Source organism: Cavia porcellus, unplaced genomic scaffold (assembly GCF_034190915.1).
Source record: "Cavia porcellus strain 051 isolate PalLab524CR breed Dunkin Hartley unplaced genomic scaffold, mCavPor4.1 scaffold_31, whole genome shotgun sequence".
NCBI lineage: Eukaryota > Metazoa > Chordata > Mammalia > Rodentia > Caviidae > Cavia > Cavia porcellus.
In genome coordinates this window covers 8,543,803-8,562,961 of record NW_026947514.1, presented here as the reverse complement: position 1 = coordinate 8,562,961, position 19,159 = coordinate 8,543,803, and the positions used below count along the sequence as shown (strand labels likewise).

The window sequence follows — 19,159 nt, the reverse complement described above, 5'->3', positions numbered from 1 at the left end:
AGTTTAAGTTAGCTTTTTAGGTGATTCGTGGGCACGTGCAAGTTGGAAAACTATTTTGTCTGTTTGTAAAACTGTTTTGAAATTTTTATAGACTTAATCTTTTGACACCTCGGCATTTGAATCAGAAGGGAAAAGCACTCCCTCTCAGCAGTGCTGAAAAGAGGAAAGCCAAATGGGAAAGTCTGCAGAATAAACAGGTAATGAGTTGTTATTAGCATAACTTAGTCTGTGTTGTTTTTGTTTTTATTTTGTTTTTGGTACCAGGGTTCAAATCAAAATCACGACCTCATACTTGCCAGGCGGGTACTGTGCCACTGAGCTATATCCCTGGCCTAACTTAGTGTTTCAAAAGATAAGGTTTGGGTTTTTATTAAGAGGTTAGCTGAGAGATATGTGAATATTAGGAGGTTATCCACCTCTTTTGTTTTACTTTAATCTTACTGAGTTTTATTTGAATGTCATCTTTAAAAGTCTTGAGAGTTTTGGTTTTATCCTTGGTTCATTGATGTAATTATATCATGGATCACCCTCATAAGTCTTAAGCCTGAATCCCATTTGAATTTAAAGAATTATTTAAAAGGATTTTTTTCCAGTAGTAGACAATCAAGGAGCACTGAAGTACATCGACAGCTCTTTTAAAATTCTTTCTTCTCCTACTCCTCCTTGGTCTTCCAAAGTAGCTGGAATTACAGACATGTGCTACCATGCCTGGCTTAAAATATTTTTAAAAATTAGATTTTACTGGTACTTATGACTTGGGTTTTTATCCATTAGTGAAATTGGTCTTTAATTTTCTTTTTTTTTACTCTTTGTGTATGTGCTTTATATTTATCTATCTACTTTTTTCCTTACTAAAAGATACTGGTTCCGGAACTCTGTGCTATCCATCCAATCCCTGCATCACTGTGGAGAAAAGCAGTTTGTCTCCCCAGCATACTTTATCGCCTTCACTGCCTTTTGACTGCAGAGGAGCTGAGAGCCCAGACAGCTGGTGACGCTGGTGTGGGAGTCAGGTCACTTCCTGCAGATTTTAGGTATGCCTGTGCTGTTGGCCAGAAGATATGGGTCATGAGATCCCATTTGCAGTGGAACAGAATTGAGTTAAAATCACAATTTTATATAAAAATGTTTCTTGAAAGATTAAGAAGAAAACATGGACATCTAATATACACCGAAAGTTTTTTTGTTTGACTCTGAAGTAAGAATATGTACACTCAGTTATTGAGCCTTCTGTTCTTGTAAAGTTACAGGATAGTGTGCTCCTGACACATCAGTTACCATTTCTTCTCTGGTAGTGACACTGAAGTGAGCATACCAACAGTTTAGAGTGCTTCTTGTTTTAAAGAACTAAATATATATTCATAAGCAGTTTAGTATATAATAAGTATATTAATAAGGCAAAGAATGCCTTAGTGTATTCTTTGTCCTCATTATTTTTCTGATTTAGTGAAGTCTGCATTCCAAAGAAATTTTTGGGGATCCTTAGCCAGGTCTCCAGGTACAGAAGCGTAGGCACAGAGAGGTTATGTAAGTTGTCCGAAGTTGCTTTCCCAGGCTTATGGTTGCAACCTTGACTTCTGTGGATCCAGGACCCAAAGGCCACTTCTGGGCTCCCTGATCTCGGTCACTATGCTATGCTCCAAGGCAGCATACCCGTCCCACCTTGAGCCACCAATACATGCATGACTGTCAGGTGGCTTGTACCACCTGATGGCACTGTATGCCAATTGTTGGGGTGGTTACGTACATATCACTGGTGGCTCCCAGCACTGGGAGCAAGACACAAGAATTACAGTCCTGTCCTAAAAGTGTTAAAGCAGTAGAATAAGCCAAGTATGGCTTGGACACTTGTTTCCCTTGTAAAGTAGGTATATTTTGATAGTGTTCTCTACAGTTTTTTAGAAATTCAGGTTGCTGTGACTCTCTGAGCCTTGTCCTTTCTAAGGATCTGATGAAGTCTGTGAAAATGTCTTTGCAGATACCCTAATTTAGACTTTGGATGGAAAAAATCTATTGACAGCAAATCTTTCATCTCAATTTCTAATTCCTGTTTGGCTGAAAGTGATAATTACTGTAAACACAGCACAATTGTAGTCCCTGAAAATGCTGCACATCAAGGTGCTAATAGAACCTCCTTAGAAAATCATGACCAAATGTCTGTGAACTGCAGAGCGTTACTCAGCGAGTCACCTGGTAAGCTCCAAATTGAGGTTTCAACAGATCTTACGGCAATTAATGGTCTTTCTTACAATAAAAATCTTGCCAATGGCAGTTACGATTTAGCTAACAGAGACTTTTGCCAAGGAAATCAGCTGAATTACTACAAGCAGGAAATACCTGTACAACCAACTACCTCATATCCCATTCAGAATTTATACAATTATGAGAACCAGCCCAAGCCCAGCGATGAATGTACTCTACTGAGTAATAAATACCTTGATGGAAATGCTAACACATCTACCTCAGATGGAAGTCCCGTGATGGCTGCCATTCCCGGTACGACAGATGCGATCCAAGTGCTCAAGGACAGGATGGATTCGGAGCGGAGCTCTTCTCTTGGGTACTCCTCAAGGACTCTTGGCCCCAATCCCGGACTGATTCTTCAGGCTTTGACTTTGTCCAATGCTAGCGATGGGTTTAATCTGGAGCGGCTTGAAATGCTTGGTGACTCCTTTTTAAAGCATGCCATCACCACATATCTATTTTGCACTTACCCTGACGCTCATGAGGGCCGCCTTTCATATATGAGAAGCAAAAAGGTAAGCTGTGATTTCTTATTTTGAGCAGATAATTCTTCATTGTGCCTGAGAGTGGTTTGAAGTGTTGAGGAACCTCAGAGAATGGGAAGTGTTCCCCAGTGACTGCTCCACTGTTCCGCCAGGGCCACCTGAAGCCCATTGAGGACCAGCCCACAGATAACATGAATGCTTTATGCTGGTGAGCACTCAGGTTAGAACTTAGCTCATCTCTGTGTGCCTTATTTATTAAAGAAGTTGACCTTATGGATGCCTATTTGTGCAAGTGTTACACCTCCTAGGTCCTGAGAGGGATGGAAATAAATGGTGTTGCAGTTATTCAGGGGGCTTATGCTCTAACACAGGAGGATTAAACCTTTGCATGGAAGGGTGCATTTTGGCACACAGTTGTCCACATGTAAGACGCCGTCTTCCTTGGAGGAGCTGCTTTGCAGAGTACCAGGGAGTAGGCAGGCGGAAAGGAAAGGCTTCACGGAACTCAGCTAATGCCAGTGTACAGACGTGTGATGTTAGAGTTCTGAAGAATAGGCCCAAAGAAGGACATGTTCTTAAAGTGGAAGGAAATGGTTATGGTAAAATATTTAAATGATGATAAAACAGGTATCGCAAGGCAGCATGAGCCTCCTTGGCAAATAACTTAAAAATCTTACAAAACTGCTCCGAAGAGAGGACTCTCACTTGTGAGAAAAGGAAGGCATTAGTGCAAGAGGTAAGTTTACAGTACAGAGCCGCACGGAGCAGATGGAATGGCAGGGCAGGTTAGCTCGCTCGTTGCTAAAGGTGCTGGTGGCTGGAGAGTGGAAATGGCTGAGCATTTTAGGAATGTTATCTTGCATAATCTTGTCCACCATCCTCTGAGAGGCAGCTAACAATGTTCCAGCTTTGCAGATGAGGAAACTGATCCCTAGAGAGCCTGATTAGCTTGTGTATCACCCCATTGAGCCAGGATAGTGTATCTGAGAACAGGGGCAACTCCACTGCCCCCATCTTGTGCTGCTTCCCCCGGGTGCTTTCGACAGCCTGGTGGTGCCCAGTTAATAACTGGAGAGGCTGGGAATCTGGCCACAGTGGCAGTGGTTGGTGGGTGGGTAGGGGGAGCTGTGGGAAGTTGGTTAGAATTGGGTGTGTTGAACCTTACCACGCAGTGGTAATGTTTAGATAATTGAGAATGTAGGACTCAGATACATTTTGGAGTGTAGTGATCATAAGAGTGAGAGTTAAAGCACTGAGGGCAAGTAAAATTTTCAAGGTGTGGTTGCAGACAGAAGATACTGGGGCCTGAGAGTCAGTGTGAAGTAAATAGTGTACTTTATTAAGTAAGAAAGGGATTGTTTCTATGTTGTAACCATTCATACATTACTCATCTGCGTAGAATCCTTTGACTCATGATTTCCTGAGGAAAGGACACCAGCATTATGCTGGCCAACACACCCCCAGGCAGGTCCCGACAGGCCGCAGCTCACTGCTGGTCCTTAGAGCCCACAGTCACCTCCCGGTCCTGCCTGAGCTGATCAGCCTCCTCTCGGGGAGTGTCCTCCTCTCCTCTCCTGTGGCCACCTGTCGCGTTCTGCCTGTCCTCAGTTTTGCTTCTGTCTGAGTCCTTTTCCTTCTCCTCGCCAGCCCAGCTTTGAACGTGCTTTTCCTTCCTTCGAGTCCCCATTGCACACATCTTTTGCACTGCTTTATTCCCTTAGTGTGGACCAGGGGACTTGCATCGATTTGAGCAGTTGTGTTTTAGGCTGGGCAAAGTGCTTCCATGCACAAGTAACCTTTCCACTGCAGGTCTGTGTGCTTTGCAAGGACTGCAGCTTGGTCCCCTCAGGACTGCCTGGCTACCTCATCAGTGGGCACTTGCTAAGTAGCAGATGAATTACGTAGAAAAGAGCTCATGAAACATTTCACTAGCAAAGATTTAGAAAATGGAAATGTCACCAACAGTTCTACCCTAATCTTCAAGTAAAAACTAGGCAAATATGCAATGGAGTTGAGCAAATTAAGAAAGAGAGAGGCATTAGGGAAAGCAGATAGGCCAGAGGGTGGACTGTAAAGCTGTTTCATTGACGTGAATAAGCAAATGTTATTACCTTTTGCTCCATTTTAAAATGATTGAACAAAAATGCTTCAAAATGCTATCCAAAACAAAGGAATAGTATTTAAGAAAATGCTACAGTTGAGGTCACATCTGTGTCTTAGATTCTAGGAATATGAAATGGTTTTAGCTCTATGCAGGGACAATTTCCACTTTGTAACCATAGTTGATGACATTTTTCCACTTAATTCATTGAGGACATTGTCATAGCTTGAATTTTTTGATCTATGCTTTTGTACTCTGGTCCAGTTAGCACTGTGCATTTTATATCAAGATGTATTTTTAAAACTTTGAAATTAAACTTTCTTTTGATTTATTCATAAGTTTGCATAATTAAATACATTGATTCTTGTGGATTGCATTTTATATTCAGAAACATTCACGCTAAAGGATGGAGAATACTTGGGAGTCCAAAATTCTTTTCTTGTTGTAAGTAGGTAGGAAAACTGTGTGGTGAAACAGACATGACAACAATGTGGGACATTTTGCCTAAAGTATGTTAATGTGCCTCGTAGGGTTTCTGGCAGTGATTGTTGATGGGTGTGTTTAATGAATCTTTTCTGCCAAAGGTCAGCAACTGTAATCTGTATCGCCTTGGCAAAAAGAAGGGACTGCCCAGCCGCATGGTGGTGTCAATATTTGATCCCCCTGTGAATTGGCTTCCTCCTGGTTATGTGGTAAATCAAGACAAAAGTAACACTGATAAATGGGAAAAAGATGGAATGGTAAGTTGTTGGTAACCGGGAGGTATTTAGTTTCTGGTGAGTGGGAGAATTTTGTTCTGTTTTTTGTTTTCTTCCCATGGCATCTATAAATAGGTTCAGTAGAGTAGATATTTGATATAGTAAATTAATTCCTTTAAATAAACTGTCCTCTGCGAATTTAGAAGTACTATAATATAGTTTTGAAAGACGTCAGTTTCTGTTTTTATTTTCCTTTTCTAAAGGCAGAAAATTTTATATTTTCACTTGGAAAAAAAAACCCCCAAAGATTAGAAAAACACAAACCCTTTAAGTTTCGCTTTACTGTTGGGTATTAGAGTTACCATAGATCCTTATCTCTGTGCAATGCAGTGACTTTCCAGTGACCGATAATCTCTGAGCTGTGTCTGAAGTAATTAATTTCAGTAAAACTAGTTCACAGTCTCCTCAGGACTATTTCTCCTCTTGCAAAATGAAAAAAAAAAAAAAAAAATCATCGTACCTGAAGGTGGTGGTCTTGCGGAAGTCATTTCAGTCTTGCCAGTGATTTCAGAAAACTCCATGTTAGCACCAGCTGCCTCCCTTTGTCTGGCCCTAAGGCCAGCAGAGGGCAGCGGGGCCTCTGCTCTGCAGACGCTGCCACCCAGCGGGCGGCCGGACTCCCGCGCCTCTTCCCGAGTAGGCTCCTCTCGGCCTGCGGCTTCCAGGCAGCTTCGCCTCCCGCATTGATTTTACATTAATGATAAGTTGGCTTGTGTTGTAACAACTGAAAGAGTATTCTGACAAAACATTTTTACTTTAGGGTGACAGCAGTGACACCGTTTTCCCCACAGCTTGTATGTTGTAAACAGCATACTCTTCCTACCTTCTTTTTTGACATGTAGATCTAGATGTTCTAAGTATTTATTTGTTGAGCACATTTTAAACTCATACTGTTTGGCTTGTTGTAAAAATGGAACTTACATGCAAAGATATTAAGAGAATGTTTTAATTATTAAGTCAAATTACATTTTGTCATTAATTTATAAATTGATAAAACTTTAGTAGAAAGTAAGTTTTAAGTTTTAGAAAAACTTTGCATTTCTATAAAAAAATCCCAGCAACAGTTGTCCTTTATACTTACTGCTTCATGATATATTAGACTGAAAAATTGCAGCATAAAGGTACGTCGACATGTCAGGTTTTTTTTTTTTTTTAAGATAAAATGTCAAGTCCTTATTTTCCTTTATGTCTGTGATGACTTGGGACTTTGATTCTTGGAATGAATTAAAATTACTATTCAGACTTTGATTCACTGATTTGAGTGTTTTGAAATTCTTGCATTGTGTTGGGAAGCTATAGTGTGTTTTCCATTTCTGTTTTTCCTGTTCTAACCACTTTCAGCCTGGTCCTCAGTAAATAGGTGTAGATAACACTTTGGCCGAAAGAATGCCTCCCTCAGAAGGAGAGTGGTGTTAACTTCTGTCTGTGGAAAGGCCACTTGCTTTGTGAAAAAAAGGTTGCACTCTGGTTTTTTTTTTTTTTTTCTTAAAAGGCTTGAGGTGTTTTTGGAGAACATGTCATGAGGTAGAACCATGCTGGGGTTTTTTTTGTTTGTTTGTTTGTTTTGTATTTTTACCGGTACCAGGGATTGAACTCACGACCACAGGCTTGCAAGGCAGGTGTTTATGCTGCTGAGCTAAATTCCCAGCCCCAAACCATGCTGTTTTGCAGATAAAGAAATTTCAAACCTAGAGGCATTAAAGGAGTTCACCAGGATCTGCTGTTTGTGATAAAAAGCAGTTCTTGGTGTTGTTGTGCACTGCCAATTTTATAGCACCATCTTACTGAAGAAATAAAGGGTTAATTCTTAAATTATTCACTCTGGCTTTTTAAAATGTAATTTGCCTCTTAAGGACCAAATAAATACTAGCTAAAACCATCTTCTATTATCTTGAAAAAAAAATGTGGGATTTTAACAAGAAATAGTTGCATAAAGTCTGCCGCTGTAATTTTTTTTTGGTATTCTTTATTCTTCAAAAAAAATATTTTTGATCTCAAAGTTTGAAAGACGGGCTATTGTGTCTCTTCATGATAGCCCATCATATGCTGTAGGGTGTATATTTTAAATTTTTTCCCCCTACTGTTACCTGGCCCACACTCACTTTGCAGAGCCAGTTTTTTCCCCCACCTTTAACACTTTAGAAGATGTGTTGTTATAAATGTGTGGCTTGCATTACTACAGTTGTTTCTTTACAAACAAATACAGACTCTGAGTCTGGTTTAAAATTAAATACGTTCTCTACTTAGAAAAAAGCTTGGCAGACAGTTTGAAAATGTTTTGTCAGAATTCTGTGCAAAGTTGTTACAAAGTTGAAGCATGCCCTTTTGTCTCTTCCCCCAAAGTGGTATTTTTGTTGTTATTGGAGGTTTTTTTTATTGAATAACAGAAATTTGGCATCTTTCTAGCATTGCAAAAGGTTATATCAGTACTGAAGCCTAGTCTGTTATTAAGGTTGTCATTCACAAATAAGCTTTTGCCAAAGAAATTGGAATTAGGAAAGATCTTTTGACAGAAATTGCATTGTAGTGTTTCGTGTTAGGCTAAATTTTCTTCTATTTTTGTCAGTTATGCTGTAATCTGTTGCCCTGATTATTATAGCTCATTATGGAAGGGAAGAGCATAATTTCTCATTCATAGCTTATGCTAGTGGCTATATTTATTTTTAAGCAAAACAATTTAGTTCTATGTTGTAGCAAACATACTTTAATTTGAAGTGGAAGTAGGGAGAAAAACTTTTATTATCAAACCATGTTGGGTTTTATTTTGTTTTGGGTATGAATACTTCCTGTTTTTGGATTATGCCCTTAATTAAAAAGATAATGCTTTTTTCTAAATCTGGAACTTCATTTTATTAATTTGACAATCAGGTCACCATGTTTTAGAATCTTCATCAGCCAAATGGAATATCTGTGTGACAGTGTGAGTGCCTTCACTGTGGGTCCTGCCAGAGTTAGGCTTCTTACTTGAGGTTTCACGTCATAGACATTGTTTAACTTTATATCCATGTTCAAAATACCTAACTTGAAGTTCCGTGCTGGATAATAAAAGTCATTTTATAACTTAGAAAATGAACATTCAAAGAGCATGTTTTACTTTGTTTATATGATTAAATAACTTATTTTATGTTAATTGGAAACAAATGGTCATGATTTTAAAGTTGCCTTTCAGTATTTGTGGTTGTCATTTGAAATTATCCATAACCCTTGCTTTTATTGAGTTTCAGTCCCTTTTAAAAACAGCAGCTATGTCTCTCCTCCTTCCCCATTCCCTGTTTCAGACAAAAGACTGCATGTTAGCTAATGGCAAACTGGACGATGACTATGAGGAGGAGGAGGAGGAGGAGGAGGAGGAGGAGGAGGAGGAAGAGGATTTGATGTGGAGGGCACCAAAGGAGGAAGCCGAGTACGAAGACGATTTCCTGGAGTACGATCAGGAACATATCAAGTTTATAGATAACATGTTAATGGGATCAGGAGCTTTTGTAAAGAAAATTTCTCTTTCTCCCTTTTCGACCACTGATTCTGCGTATGAATGGAAAATGCCCAAAAAATCTTCCTTAGGTAGTATGCCATTTTCATCAGACTTTGAGGATTTCGACTACAGCTCTTGGGATGCAATGTGCTATCTGGATCCTAGCAAAGCTGTTGAAGAGGATGACTTTGTGGTGGGCTTCTGGAATCCATCAGAAGAAAACTGTGGTGTTGACACAGGAAAACAGTCCATTTCTTACGACCTGCACACCGAGCAGTGCATTGCTGACAAAAGCATAGCGGACTGTGTGGAAGCCCTGCTGGGCTGCTATTTAACCAGCTGTGGTGAGAGGGCCGCTCAGCTTTTCCTCTGTTCACTGGGGCTGAAGGTGCTCCCGGTAATTAAAAGGACTGGCCGGGAAAAGGCCCTGTGCCCTGCTCGGGAGAATTTCAGCAGCCAACAAAAGAGCCTTTCAGGGAGCTGTGCCTCCGCCGCTGCAGCCGGCTCGCGCTCCTCTGCATGCAAAGACTTGGAGTACGGCTGTTTGAAGATCCCACCCAGGTGTATGTTTGACCATCCAGACGCAGATAAAACCCTGACTCACCTGATATCAGGGTTTGAAAATTTTGAGAAGAAAATCAACTACAGATTTAAGAATAAGGCTTACCTTCTGCAGGCTTTCACCCATGCCTCCTACCACTACAACACTATCACTGGTAAGGAGCCCCAGCCGTCCTCCTGTCCCGAGGCGGAGACTGCGGTGGCTGCGTTACGAGCCTTTGTAAGGGAAGGTGCTGTGCATGTGCAGTCTTAATGCTTGCTGTGTGTGGTCGTAGGAGGAAGCAAGAAAAAACATACCTATTTTTTTCATGTTTTTTAGGAGCAGTAACTGTTTTGTAACTTTGACAGTTGGGAGTACAGTGATCTTGTTTACCTGTGTAAATATCATTGTATATGCTGCATAGTTTAGAGAAGTTTGAGCCTTTAGGACTTTGCAGTGTTTTCCTGTCTATTCCTAGCCAAATACCTTTCTGATGCCTGTTTGGTGCTGCTTTTGGTTTTTGATATTTTCATATATTCTGCATGTGTCTATATACCTTTTTATTGTTCTGGACAAAAAAGATCTTTACTCAGGGTCTTGTCATATCTAAAGATGATAAGATTAAAAAAACCATCTCATCGGAAAGTTTCATTGTGTTCTTACGGACTCTGCTGTCATCTGCTTTTTACTGTGCTGTGAGCTTTCTCCTACCTTACTTAATAGGCCTTTAATCTCTTCAGAGTAGAAGGAGAATAAGTCTCCAAAATAAAAATTAGCCTTAAACACAGATGAAGTTTATATTTTGTTTTCTGTACAAGAGTAGTAAGTACTTAAATGTGAAATATCAAAGCAAGGTCCCCTCCTGCGAGCTGGGAGGCCTGGGTTCTGGCCAGGTGCAGCCCTTGCCTCTAACTCAGTGAGTGGTGTGAGAATCTGGGAAAGTCACATTTTCCCTGCCTCAGTTTCCTCAGCAGAAAGAGTCCTTTAGTGACTGAAAAAATAGGTGATGATGGTTAGCACTGCTAGCGCATGTTTTGACAACCATTTTTGGCTCCAGCTGTGCAGAGTTCCTCAGCTGCTTTTCCTCAGCTTCTCGGTTGCGTCAGAGTCAGCGTTTCTAGTTCAGGGTGAGAAGAGGGTGGCCTTTTCCTCGGGTCATCCCTGTAACACATGCAACTCGGGGCTGCACGTCCCAGAGTGTCACTGAGGAGTTGTGGTCGCAGCACAGAGAAGAGCGTGACACTTGGGGCAGCGGCAGCACCTGGCTGAGGCCTTTTTTCTTAACAAACAGTCTTTTGGTCACTGTTCATTTTATGGCCTCGAGACAGTGGCTTTAAATTGCCATTAAAATTTAATTTGTAGAGCCTTTAATAAGTGTGATATGTCAAATCATTTTCTCATTGAGGAAGATGGGTGAAAATGACCTAGGTAGAAAACTTTAAAACGGCCCTGGCATCAGAACTCTCCATCCATTTCATGTATGAAAAGTGTGTAAGTATTGGTGCCCAGGCTGGTTCTGTTTTGGATTCCTGTGCAGATTGTTACCAGCGCTTAGAATTCCTGGGAGATGCAATCTTGGACTACCTCATAACCAAGCACCTTTATGAAGACCCGCGGCAGCACTCGCCGGGGGTCCTGACCGACCTGCGCTCTGCTCTGGTCAACAACACCATCTTCGCGTCCCTGGCTGTGAAGTATGACTACCACAAGTACTTTAAAGCTGTTTCTCCTGAGCTCTTCCACGTCATTGATGACTTTGTGCAGTTTCAGCTTGAGAAGAACGAGATGCAAGGGATGGATTCTGAGGTTAGAGCTGTTTAAAACTACCCCGAATTCAGGGTCGAAGAAAGCCATCTAAGCAGGACCACAGTAGTTTGTGCTCTGATTTCATAGCTAAACATCTGACAGTCAGGGCCTCAAACCCTGATGCTGCACACCCTGGGGAGAGCGGCAAGGCCGACCTCAGTGCTGGGGAGGCCACAGAGAGTGCCTTTGCCTCAGCTGAGGGGGAGGAGCCAGGGCTCTCACGGGGCTTCCAGCCCAGACCCGTCCATGGTGCCCTCCTTCCAAGCCCAGACTTAGTCAAAGTTGGTGTAGCTTTTTCTCTTTCTTTTTTAAATGGAATAAATATTACCTAATATCTCAGGTAAGCGTCACTAGTACACATTCTGCTTTACTTGAAACAGGAAAATCTTATTTAGAAACCAAACTTCTAAATTTTTAACCATTGGAATTTGGGAGGCATTTACTGAAAGTTCAGCCAAAGGTTCTTTGGTGGTGGAGCTAATTCCAGTGTGTACATAGTGTGCTATGAGTTTCTGTAGGAAAGGGTCCTGCCCCAGGCTTGCCAGTCTCTCCCCACCCTCGGTAGCAGTCATCTGCGTACCTGCGGACCCAGGAGAGCAATCAGATTTCTGACTCTGCCCATTGTAATGCCTTTCATTTCCTTCTTTTGGTAGATTTCTTATAGAGTCCAGGAATGCATTCTTAACTCTGTAGTTACTTTCTTGTTTTTGTTTTTGTTTTTTTTTTTTGGTGCTGGGGATCAAATTCACGACCTTGCGTTTGTCAAGCAGGCACTTATGCCACTGAGCTAAATACCCAGCCCTGTAGTTACTTCTCTTGTTCTCACTTTAATTAGTACCATCTCTCTTTTTTAAAATTGTCCCATTCCATTGTTAGAGAATTATGAATTTCTTTGGCTTTTTGTGAGAAAAAATGAGACTAAGTCAGTGTTGTGAACCCTCTAGAGCTTTCAGTGATAGTAAACAGCCCACTGTGGCATGTGTGCCATAGGCTTGCCACTGCTGGGCTGGGTTCTGAGGCCTGGTCACCTGGCAAAGAGTGAGGTGCTGCGAGCTGCACAGATGTGTGGAGCACAAGCTGGCAGGCAGGGCTCCCCTCCCCTCCAGGCAGGCCACCCCAGCAGGGTTACAGCTCATTCCTCAGCTGTTTTAGGAAACAGTTAAGCTCTAAATTTGAGGAATTCACTAAAATTAGATTTTAGTTTTTGTTGCGTTGTTTCCCTGTGTTTATATAAACATGTGTGGAAATTACACAAAGTTACTGATTTTTCTAACTTTGTGCTTGATCTGCAGTCTTTATCTTTGAGTCTCAGCTGTAAATAGAATTAAGCTTAGTAAATTTTAAATTTTTTTCTAATTAAAAATCATAGAATATTGTGAGGCTTAACAGTTCATTACCAATTAATATTTTTCTCTATTTTTGGGAATATCTTTAAATCTCACAAATTGTGTTTGTATTAGAAAAATTAGAAAATATGAGTTAAAAATTAATTGAAGTTATCTAGTTATACTACTGTGAATATCAACATTTTGGGATGCATCGTTGCTACTATATGTGTGGATAAACAAAGTATAAAAAAGAATTATATATGTGTAGTGAATTTTCTTTTTACTTAGTGTGACTTTCCATGTATTGCTTGGCATTAAGATTTTAAGTAGTTACATGTTGCTTAGTATATGACTAAGTTGTTTAAATAGTCCTTTATGACTTTTAATTAGGACTTGTACTTAACACGGGTGTGATGTTTATGCTTATATATCCAGTTACTTTTTAAAAGGTAACTTCATGGAGACGAATTGCTGCATCAGAGAATTAAAAACTTTCAAAAGACTTTTGTTACATAAATTTTATTCTGTTAATCTGAATACAGTACCCACTATGTGTTAGATACTCTGTCGTAGTGAACTTGTATTAAGTGGTTTAATGAAAAGCGAGCCTGGAGGGGAACCTCACAGAAGGAATTTCTTTGCTGCGAGAGCAGTGTGAGCCTGGCCAGCTCTGTCCTGAGGGGCACCCTGGCCAGCCTCGCCAGGCGGCTGGGGTGAGGGCTGTTGGAATGTGCAGTTCTTTGCTTCTGAGTGAATGTGAGAGAATTGTTCCCCCATGCATTTATTGGCTACTTTTATTTCTAATTCTATATTGAACATGTTTTTGTTCTAATTTCGAAGTAATTTTTTTCCTTTGCTAGGTATGAAATACTAAATGGAGTGCGAAGCTTTTTTTCTTCTTTTTTTAAAGATAAAATGATGTTTGTGGAAAAACCTATTACAGTGTAGTAGTCATGCCATAAATGGTTCAGATTGTTACCCTTGTTGTATAAATAATAAAAGTTATATGTAAGAAAGCATGTCTTTAATAAAACATGGCCTTTCTGCTCACTCTTCTCTGTAATAGCTTAGGAGATCCGAGGAGGATGAAGAGAAGGAAGAGGACATTGAAGTTCCAAAGGCCATGGGGGATATTTTTGAGTCCCTTGCTGGTGCCATTTATATGGACAGTGGGATGTCGCTGGAGATGGTTTGGCAGGTGTACTACCCTATGATGAGGCCACTGATAGGTATTGTTGGCTCTTTTTCAAAAGAAACAAAAACAAAGTTGAAACATATTTTGAGAATATTATTCATATTATTATTTCATCTTGATTACAGAAAAGTTTTCTGCTAACGTGCCCCGTTCCCCTGTGCGAGAATTGCTCGAAATGGAACCAGAAACTGCCAAATTTAGGTAAGCAAAATCTGTGCGTGAAAACACACAGTTCTCAAAGATACTATAAACTACTGGTTCTGAAAATATTTACACTGCAACATTCTTAGTCTGCAGGCCCTTTTTCCCTTTTGTTTTACAAAGCAAAGCTGAATTAAGGGAGTCCAGCGGCCTGTCTGTTGTGGTGTGCATGAGTCCTGGTATACATTTCCTTTGTTCGGGGCCTGTTTGTACCCAGGATCTCGCCTCGGCCTGAGAGTGTATGCAGAATGCAGGCCGACGATAATAATAAATACTGCTGACTTCTAATTCAAGCTGTTTGGATTTTTTATAGCCCGGCTGAGAGAACTTATGATGGGAAGGTCAGAGTCACCGTGGAAGTAGTAGGGAAGGGGAAATTTAAAGGCGTTGGCCGAAGTTACAGGATTGCCAAATCTGCAGCAGCACGAAGAGCCCTGCGAAGCCTCAAAGCTAATCAACCTCAGGTTCCCAACAGCTGAAGCCCCCTTTTAACAGCAAACACCCCCCACAATAAAACAGAATTAAGGGGAAATATTTAAATCAAAAGGATGATTTAAAATTGATATTGACCAGAATGAATTGAAGGCAGAATTTAAAATTTGTTTGATAACATAATAGATGACAGAATAAAACATTTAACGTATGTATAAAATTTTTGGAACTAATTGTAGTTTTAGTTTTTGCGCAAACACAATCTTGTCTTCTTTCTTCACTTCTGCTTTGTTTAAATCACAAGAGTGCTTTAATGACATTTTAGGAAATGGGCAGAATAATTATCGACAGTTTTCATTTTGTTCTTTTTGTGTGTGTGTTTAATTTCTGTCTGCTTTGCTTAGTGTTAGAATGCCATGGAGCTTAAACTTCAAACAGCCCCTAGATTTGGAGAGTCCTCTGAGCACCCCTCCATTTGTGCGATAGTGCCAGTCCTGTGATAGTCGGTGAGCCCCATAGAAGGAGACGGTTTGCAGGAGGTGTTTGCCAGTGTTGTCTTCTTTTCATGTTACCCTGTGTGAGGATGTTCCTGGTCACTGTTGCACTTCCTAGTAAGGGATAGATTTTTATTTGGCATTGGCTGGCATGTTGGTAAATAAATTTGAATTTTCTGATACCACATAGTCCCACATAACACAGGTTCTTGCCTTAAAAGTAAAGTCTTCATGGGTATTTTAATTTCTGACCTGTTGGAACAAAGTATTTTATATTCCCTTAATTTTATCATGCATTAGATGTTGAGACAGAGTGATTACTACAGCTCACTAGTATAGTTGTACCTTAAATTATTACAAGATTATACTAGCATTTCTGTCATGTGTGTACTGAAGACATTTGAAAAATCAGAATATGTAGTCTATGGATTTTCGTAAACATGATAATAAAAAGGATCTTTGGCTAAATACTCAATTTTGGTAATAAAAAAAAAAAAAAAAAAAAAAAAAAAAAAAAAAAAAAGAACAGAAAAACCCCAAAACCTCCTGCTAGGTAGTTCCACTGGTGGAAATGTTTGTGGCAAATAATTTTGCCACGTAGGCTGTTATAACAAGATAAACCTTAGACATATCACACCTAAAATATGCTGCAGATTTTATAGTTGATTGGTTACTTACTTAAAGAAGCAAACAGAGCACCTTTACTTAGTCTTCTCACAAATTTCTTACTGTGCTTTTCAAATGTTGCATGCATATTTCACCTACCAAAGCTGTGCTGTTAATGCCATGGAAGTTTAACGAAATTTGCGATAAACTGCCATAATTTTGATACATCTGTGATTTAAGTCATTAATTTAGATAAACTAGCTCATTATTTCCATCTTGGGAAAAAGGAAAAAAACTCAACACTTTTAGGCATTTGCCTAAGTTTCTTTAATTAGACTTGTAGGCACTCTTCACTTAAATACCTCAGTTCTTTTCTTTTGCATGCATTTTTCCCCTGTTGGTGCTATGTTTATGTATTATGCTTGAAATTTTAATTTTTTTTTGCACTGTAACTATAATACCTCTTAATTTACCTTTTCAAAAGCTGTGGGTCAGTCTTGCACTCCCTTCGACATACCAGTAGAGGTTTGCTGCAATTTGCCCCATTAATTATGCTTGAAGTTTAAGAAAGCTGAGCAGAGGTCTCATTTTCTAGCATGTTGTTCTGAAGTTGATGCTTCATGTAATGCTGTATTTACGTTTTAAATTACAATTGATTTTTCCTGCACCATCCACCCACAGAGAAATGCCTGTGTCCACACAGAGAAACTGTCAGCTCTGCTTTCTAAGGAACCTTGGGTGAAGGGAGTATTGAACTTCTCCAATGTTATTTGTTGTCTCTGATCTTAAACTTAAATTGAGATCTAAATTATTAAATGAGTTTTTAAGCAAATGAATGTAGGTGATTTGCTTTAAAAATATTTAATTCTGATTTGGAACTTTAGATGTCTATTTGATTTTTAAAAAACTATGAAATATGGCAAGTTGAAACCAAGCAATTCTTGAATTATATAACTATACACAGTTAACAAATAAGGCTGGATAAGAGTTTTATTTGTGAGGGTGATTTGTGATCATATCACAGATCTCTTAATTTATAAACTACCTGATGCCAGGAGCTTAGGGCTTTGCATTGTGTGTAATGCATATATTCCGGTGTTACGGGATTCTCTTGCCTCTTGGCGCCAAAATCAGATTGTTTCACAATTATGATTCCCGGTGGGAGAAAATATATTTTATAACCTTTAAGAAGAATATTTTGTGTTAATACTAAAAAGTTTAGACTTGGATATGATTAGGTCATATATTCTCAGGGGTTCAAATTTCCTGCTACCATTCAAAATGTCTTATCGACGGCAAACATTAGCTTGCTCTTTCTTCTTCTCTTTTTTTTTTTTTTTTTTTTTTGAGAAAAATAGCTGATTTTAACAGTTTGAACCATTCTGTGATTCCCCTGGTGGCTCAGTTAGAAAAATAAAATGTATGAGTTATACATGAAATGGTTATGGATGCTTTTGTGCTGCTGCATTTTAATGCTGTCAGGTTTTCCCCAGCTTAGTTTGTTGAGATATTTTGCGTTTGTCACTAAGAAAGATGTCGCTTTCTGTTACCCCACTTTGCAACCATGTGCACATCCTTTTGCCTCTGTGATCGCAGTGTGAGACAGAATGTAGTGTGGAAAGGCTGGTGGGTGTGGCTGTGCCCAGCACATGTGTAACGGACTGGCAAGGTGCAGCTTCGGAAAACAGCTGCAGAAATCCCTTGTGATGATTGTGTACAGGTCAGTGGGCATGACTTGCATTGTAAATGTTTTTATTTCTTTTATAAAAGACTCTGCAGTCCTAACTATGCTGCATTTTGAATAGCTCCCTGCCCCCCGCCGTTCTGTTCATGTAGCACAGATAAGCATTGCACTTGGTACCATGCTTTACCTCATTTCAAGGAAAATGTGCTTAACTGAGAGGAAAAAATGTGGTTTGGCCTTGCTGCTGTTCTGATTTACCGAATTTGAAAAAGATAATTATAATGTCTGCAATGTGTCATATACTTGCACAACTTAAATAGGTCATTTTCGTTCGTGGCATTGTTTCTATTTGTGAAAGTATGGCAAAGATTTGTTAACTCTTAATTATGTTTTTAAAATGTTTGTTATTTTTGCAGTTATGTGAAATGATTAAATTTACAATGACCCTTAATACTCATGTAATTATCCTTTAAAATACTGATATTTTTGCTTCCTTAATGATAGCTTACCCTCAGAAAGATTCAGATATCTCTGACTAAACAGCAAGAGACTTGAGACTACTTTGGTTGTGTTGGTTCAGTTCATAAGTACAGCTCTTCACCCGGCAGTCAGCTCTGCAGCCATCACCTGGAGTCAGTCCGTGGCTGCAGACTACAGAGAAGAATGGAAACCTGGGCCCACCGCAGCTCACTCTGATGGCCCAGTGATTCAGAACTTCATATTTTGCTTGGTTTGGGGATCTAATCCTTTTATACAGAATTTAAGACAGCAAACTGACTGTGGCATCTTGGTTTATCTGCATTTAGAACTGTTTGATTCTTGAACTAGTTTGCGTTGTCTGGAGGAGAAACTCACGCCATGTGTTATTATCTGTGTGGTTCTTTTAATTGCATCTAAATAGGTATATTTTTACAGCCACTGATTGTCTTTCTGGAATTTAGTTATTTCCAAATAAATTTCTTTATTTTATATTGTAATGAGAAATTTTAAAGATAAAAGCGTTAAGACCAAGAATAGTGAAATGATTTTAAAAGTTGTTGGAGGCACCAGTAGCAGTATCTAGGGAATTTGTGTTGAGACCATTATGTTGTCTACTAGCAGTGAAAATGATCTTTCAGAACTAACTTGTAAGTGTATTTTAATCATTACTTGTTTGTTTTTTCTGGTCCATTTTTATTTGGACATCAACTACAGACGGTTTAAATTTTATAGAGGCACTCAATTCACTGCAGCAGCAGGTTACATAACAAAAATGCAAAGGTGAACAGGAAGAAGGTTATTGCCTTTGCTGCTGTAAATGGAGTGAAGAAAATAACTAAAATCAAGTAAAACTAACAATTTCATTGACAATAAAATATTTACCATCACATGCTGCAACTGTCTTTCAAGGAGCGTTGTGTAGTTCATCCACAGTAATTGTGCTGCAGAAATTTGCAGACTGCACCTTACAGATCACAGTTACCTTTAGTTGTTTTCTTTCTTTTCTTTCTTTTTTCCTTTTTTTTTTTTTTTGTAATAATTGTAGCCAAGTAAATCTTCAATAAAGTTATGGTCTGTTCACTTTGTGTTCTTTTATCTTTTTCCTTTCTGTTTTGGCTTAATTGAAGTGGGTGACAACATGTAAATGATTTTTACAGTGTTTTAATTCCATGGTGAATCATATGAAAATGCATGTTTTACTATGATAAAAAATCCCATTTATAAGTTTTGCTTCACATTCCCCTGCAGAATTGAATGGGTGCAATTATCTTTTTAAACACCTGGTCTTTAAATAATACCAGTGTGTTTTCCTGCAGTTCTATCATAATGGAT

At 39.4% G+C, this 19,159-nt stretch overlaps 1 protein-coding gene across 3 annotated transcripts in view; it reads left to right on the top strand.

Moving 5' to 3' along the window:
• Dicer1 (dicer 1, ribonuclease III) overlaps positions 1–18,907 on the top strand; it is a 63,473-nt gene extending 44,566 nt beyond the window's left edge. For all 3 annotated transcript variants that reach the window (XM_063241122.1, XM_063241119.1, XM_063241121.1), the window contains 9 exons: positions 92–197; positions 859–1,034; positions 1,979–2,759; positions 5,415–5,570; positions 8,867–9,776; positions 11,139–11,407; positions 13,802–13,964; positions 14,056–14,131; positions 14,445–18,907. In XM_063241122.1, coding sequence (XP_063097192.1) covers positions 92–197; positions 859–1,034; positions 1,979–2,759; positions 5,415–5,570; positions 8,867–9,776; positions 11,139–11,407; positions 13,802–13,964; positions 14,056–14,131; positions 14,445–14,610 — 2,803 coding nt within the window. In that variant the 3' untranslated portion in view covers positions 14,611–18,907. The remainder of the gene's footprint in view (positions 1–91; positions 198–858; positions 1,035–1,978; positions 2,760–5,414; positions 5,571–8,866; positions 9,777–11,138; positions 11,408–13,801; positions 13,965–14,055; positions 14,132–14,444) is intronic.
• Positions 18,908–19,159: the final 252 nt, after the last annotated feature.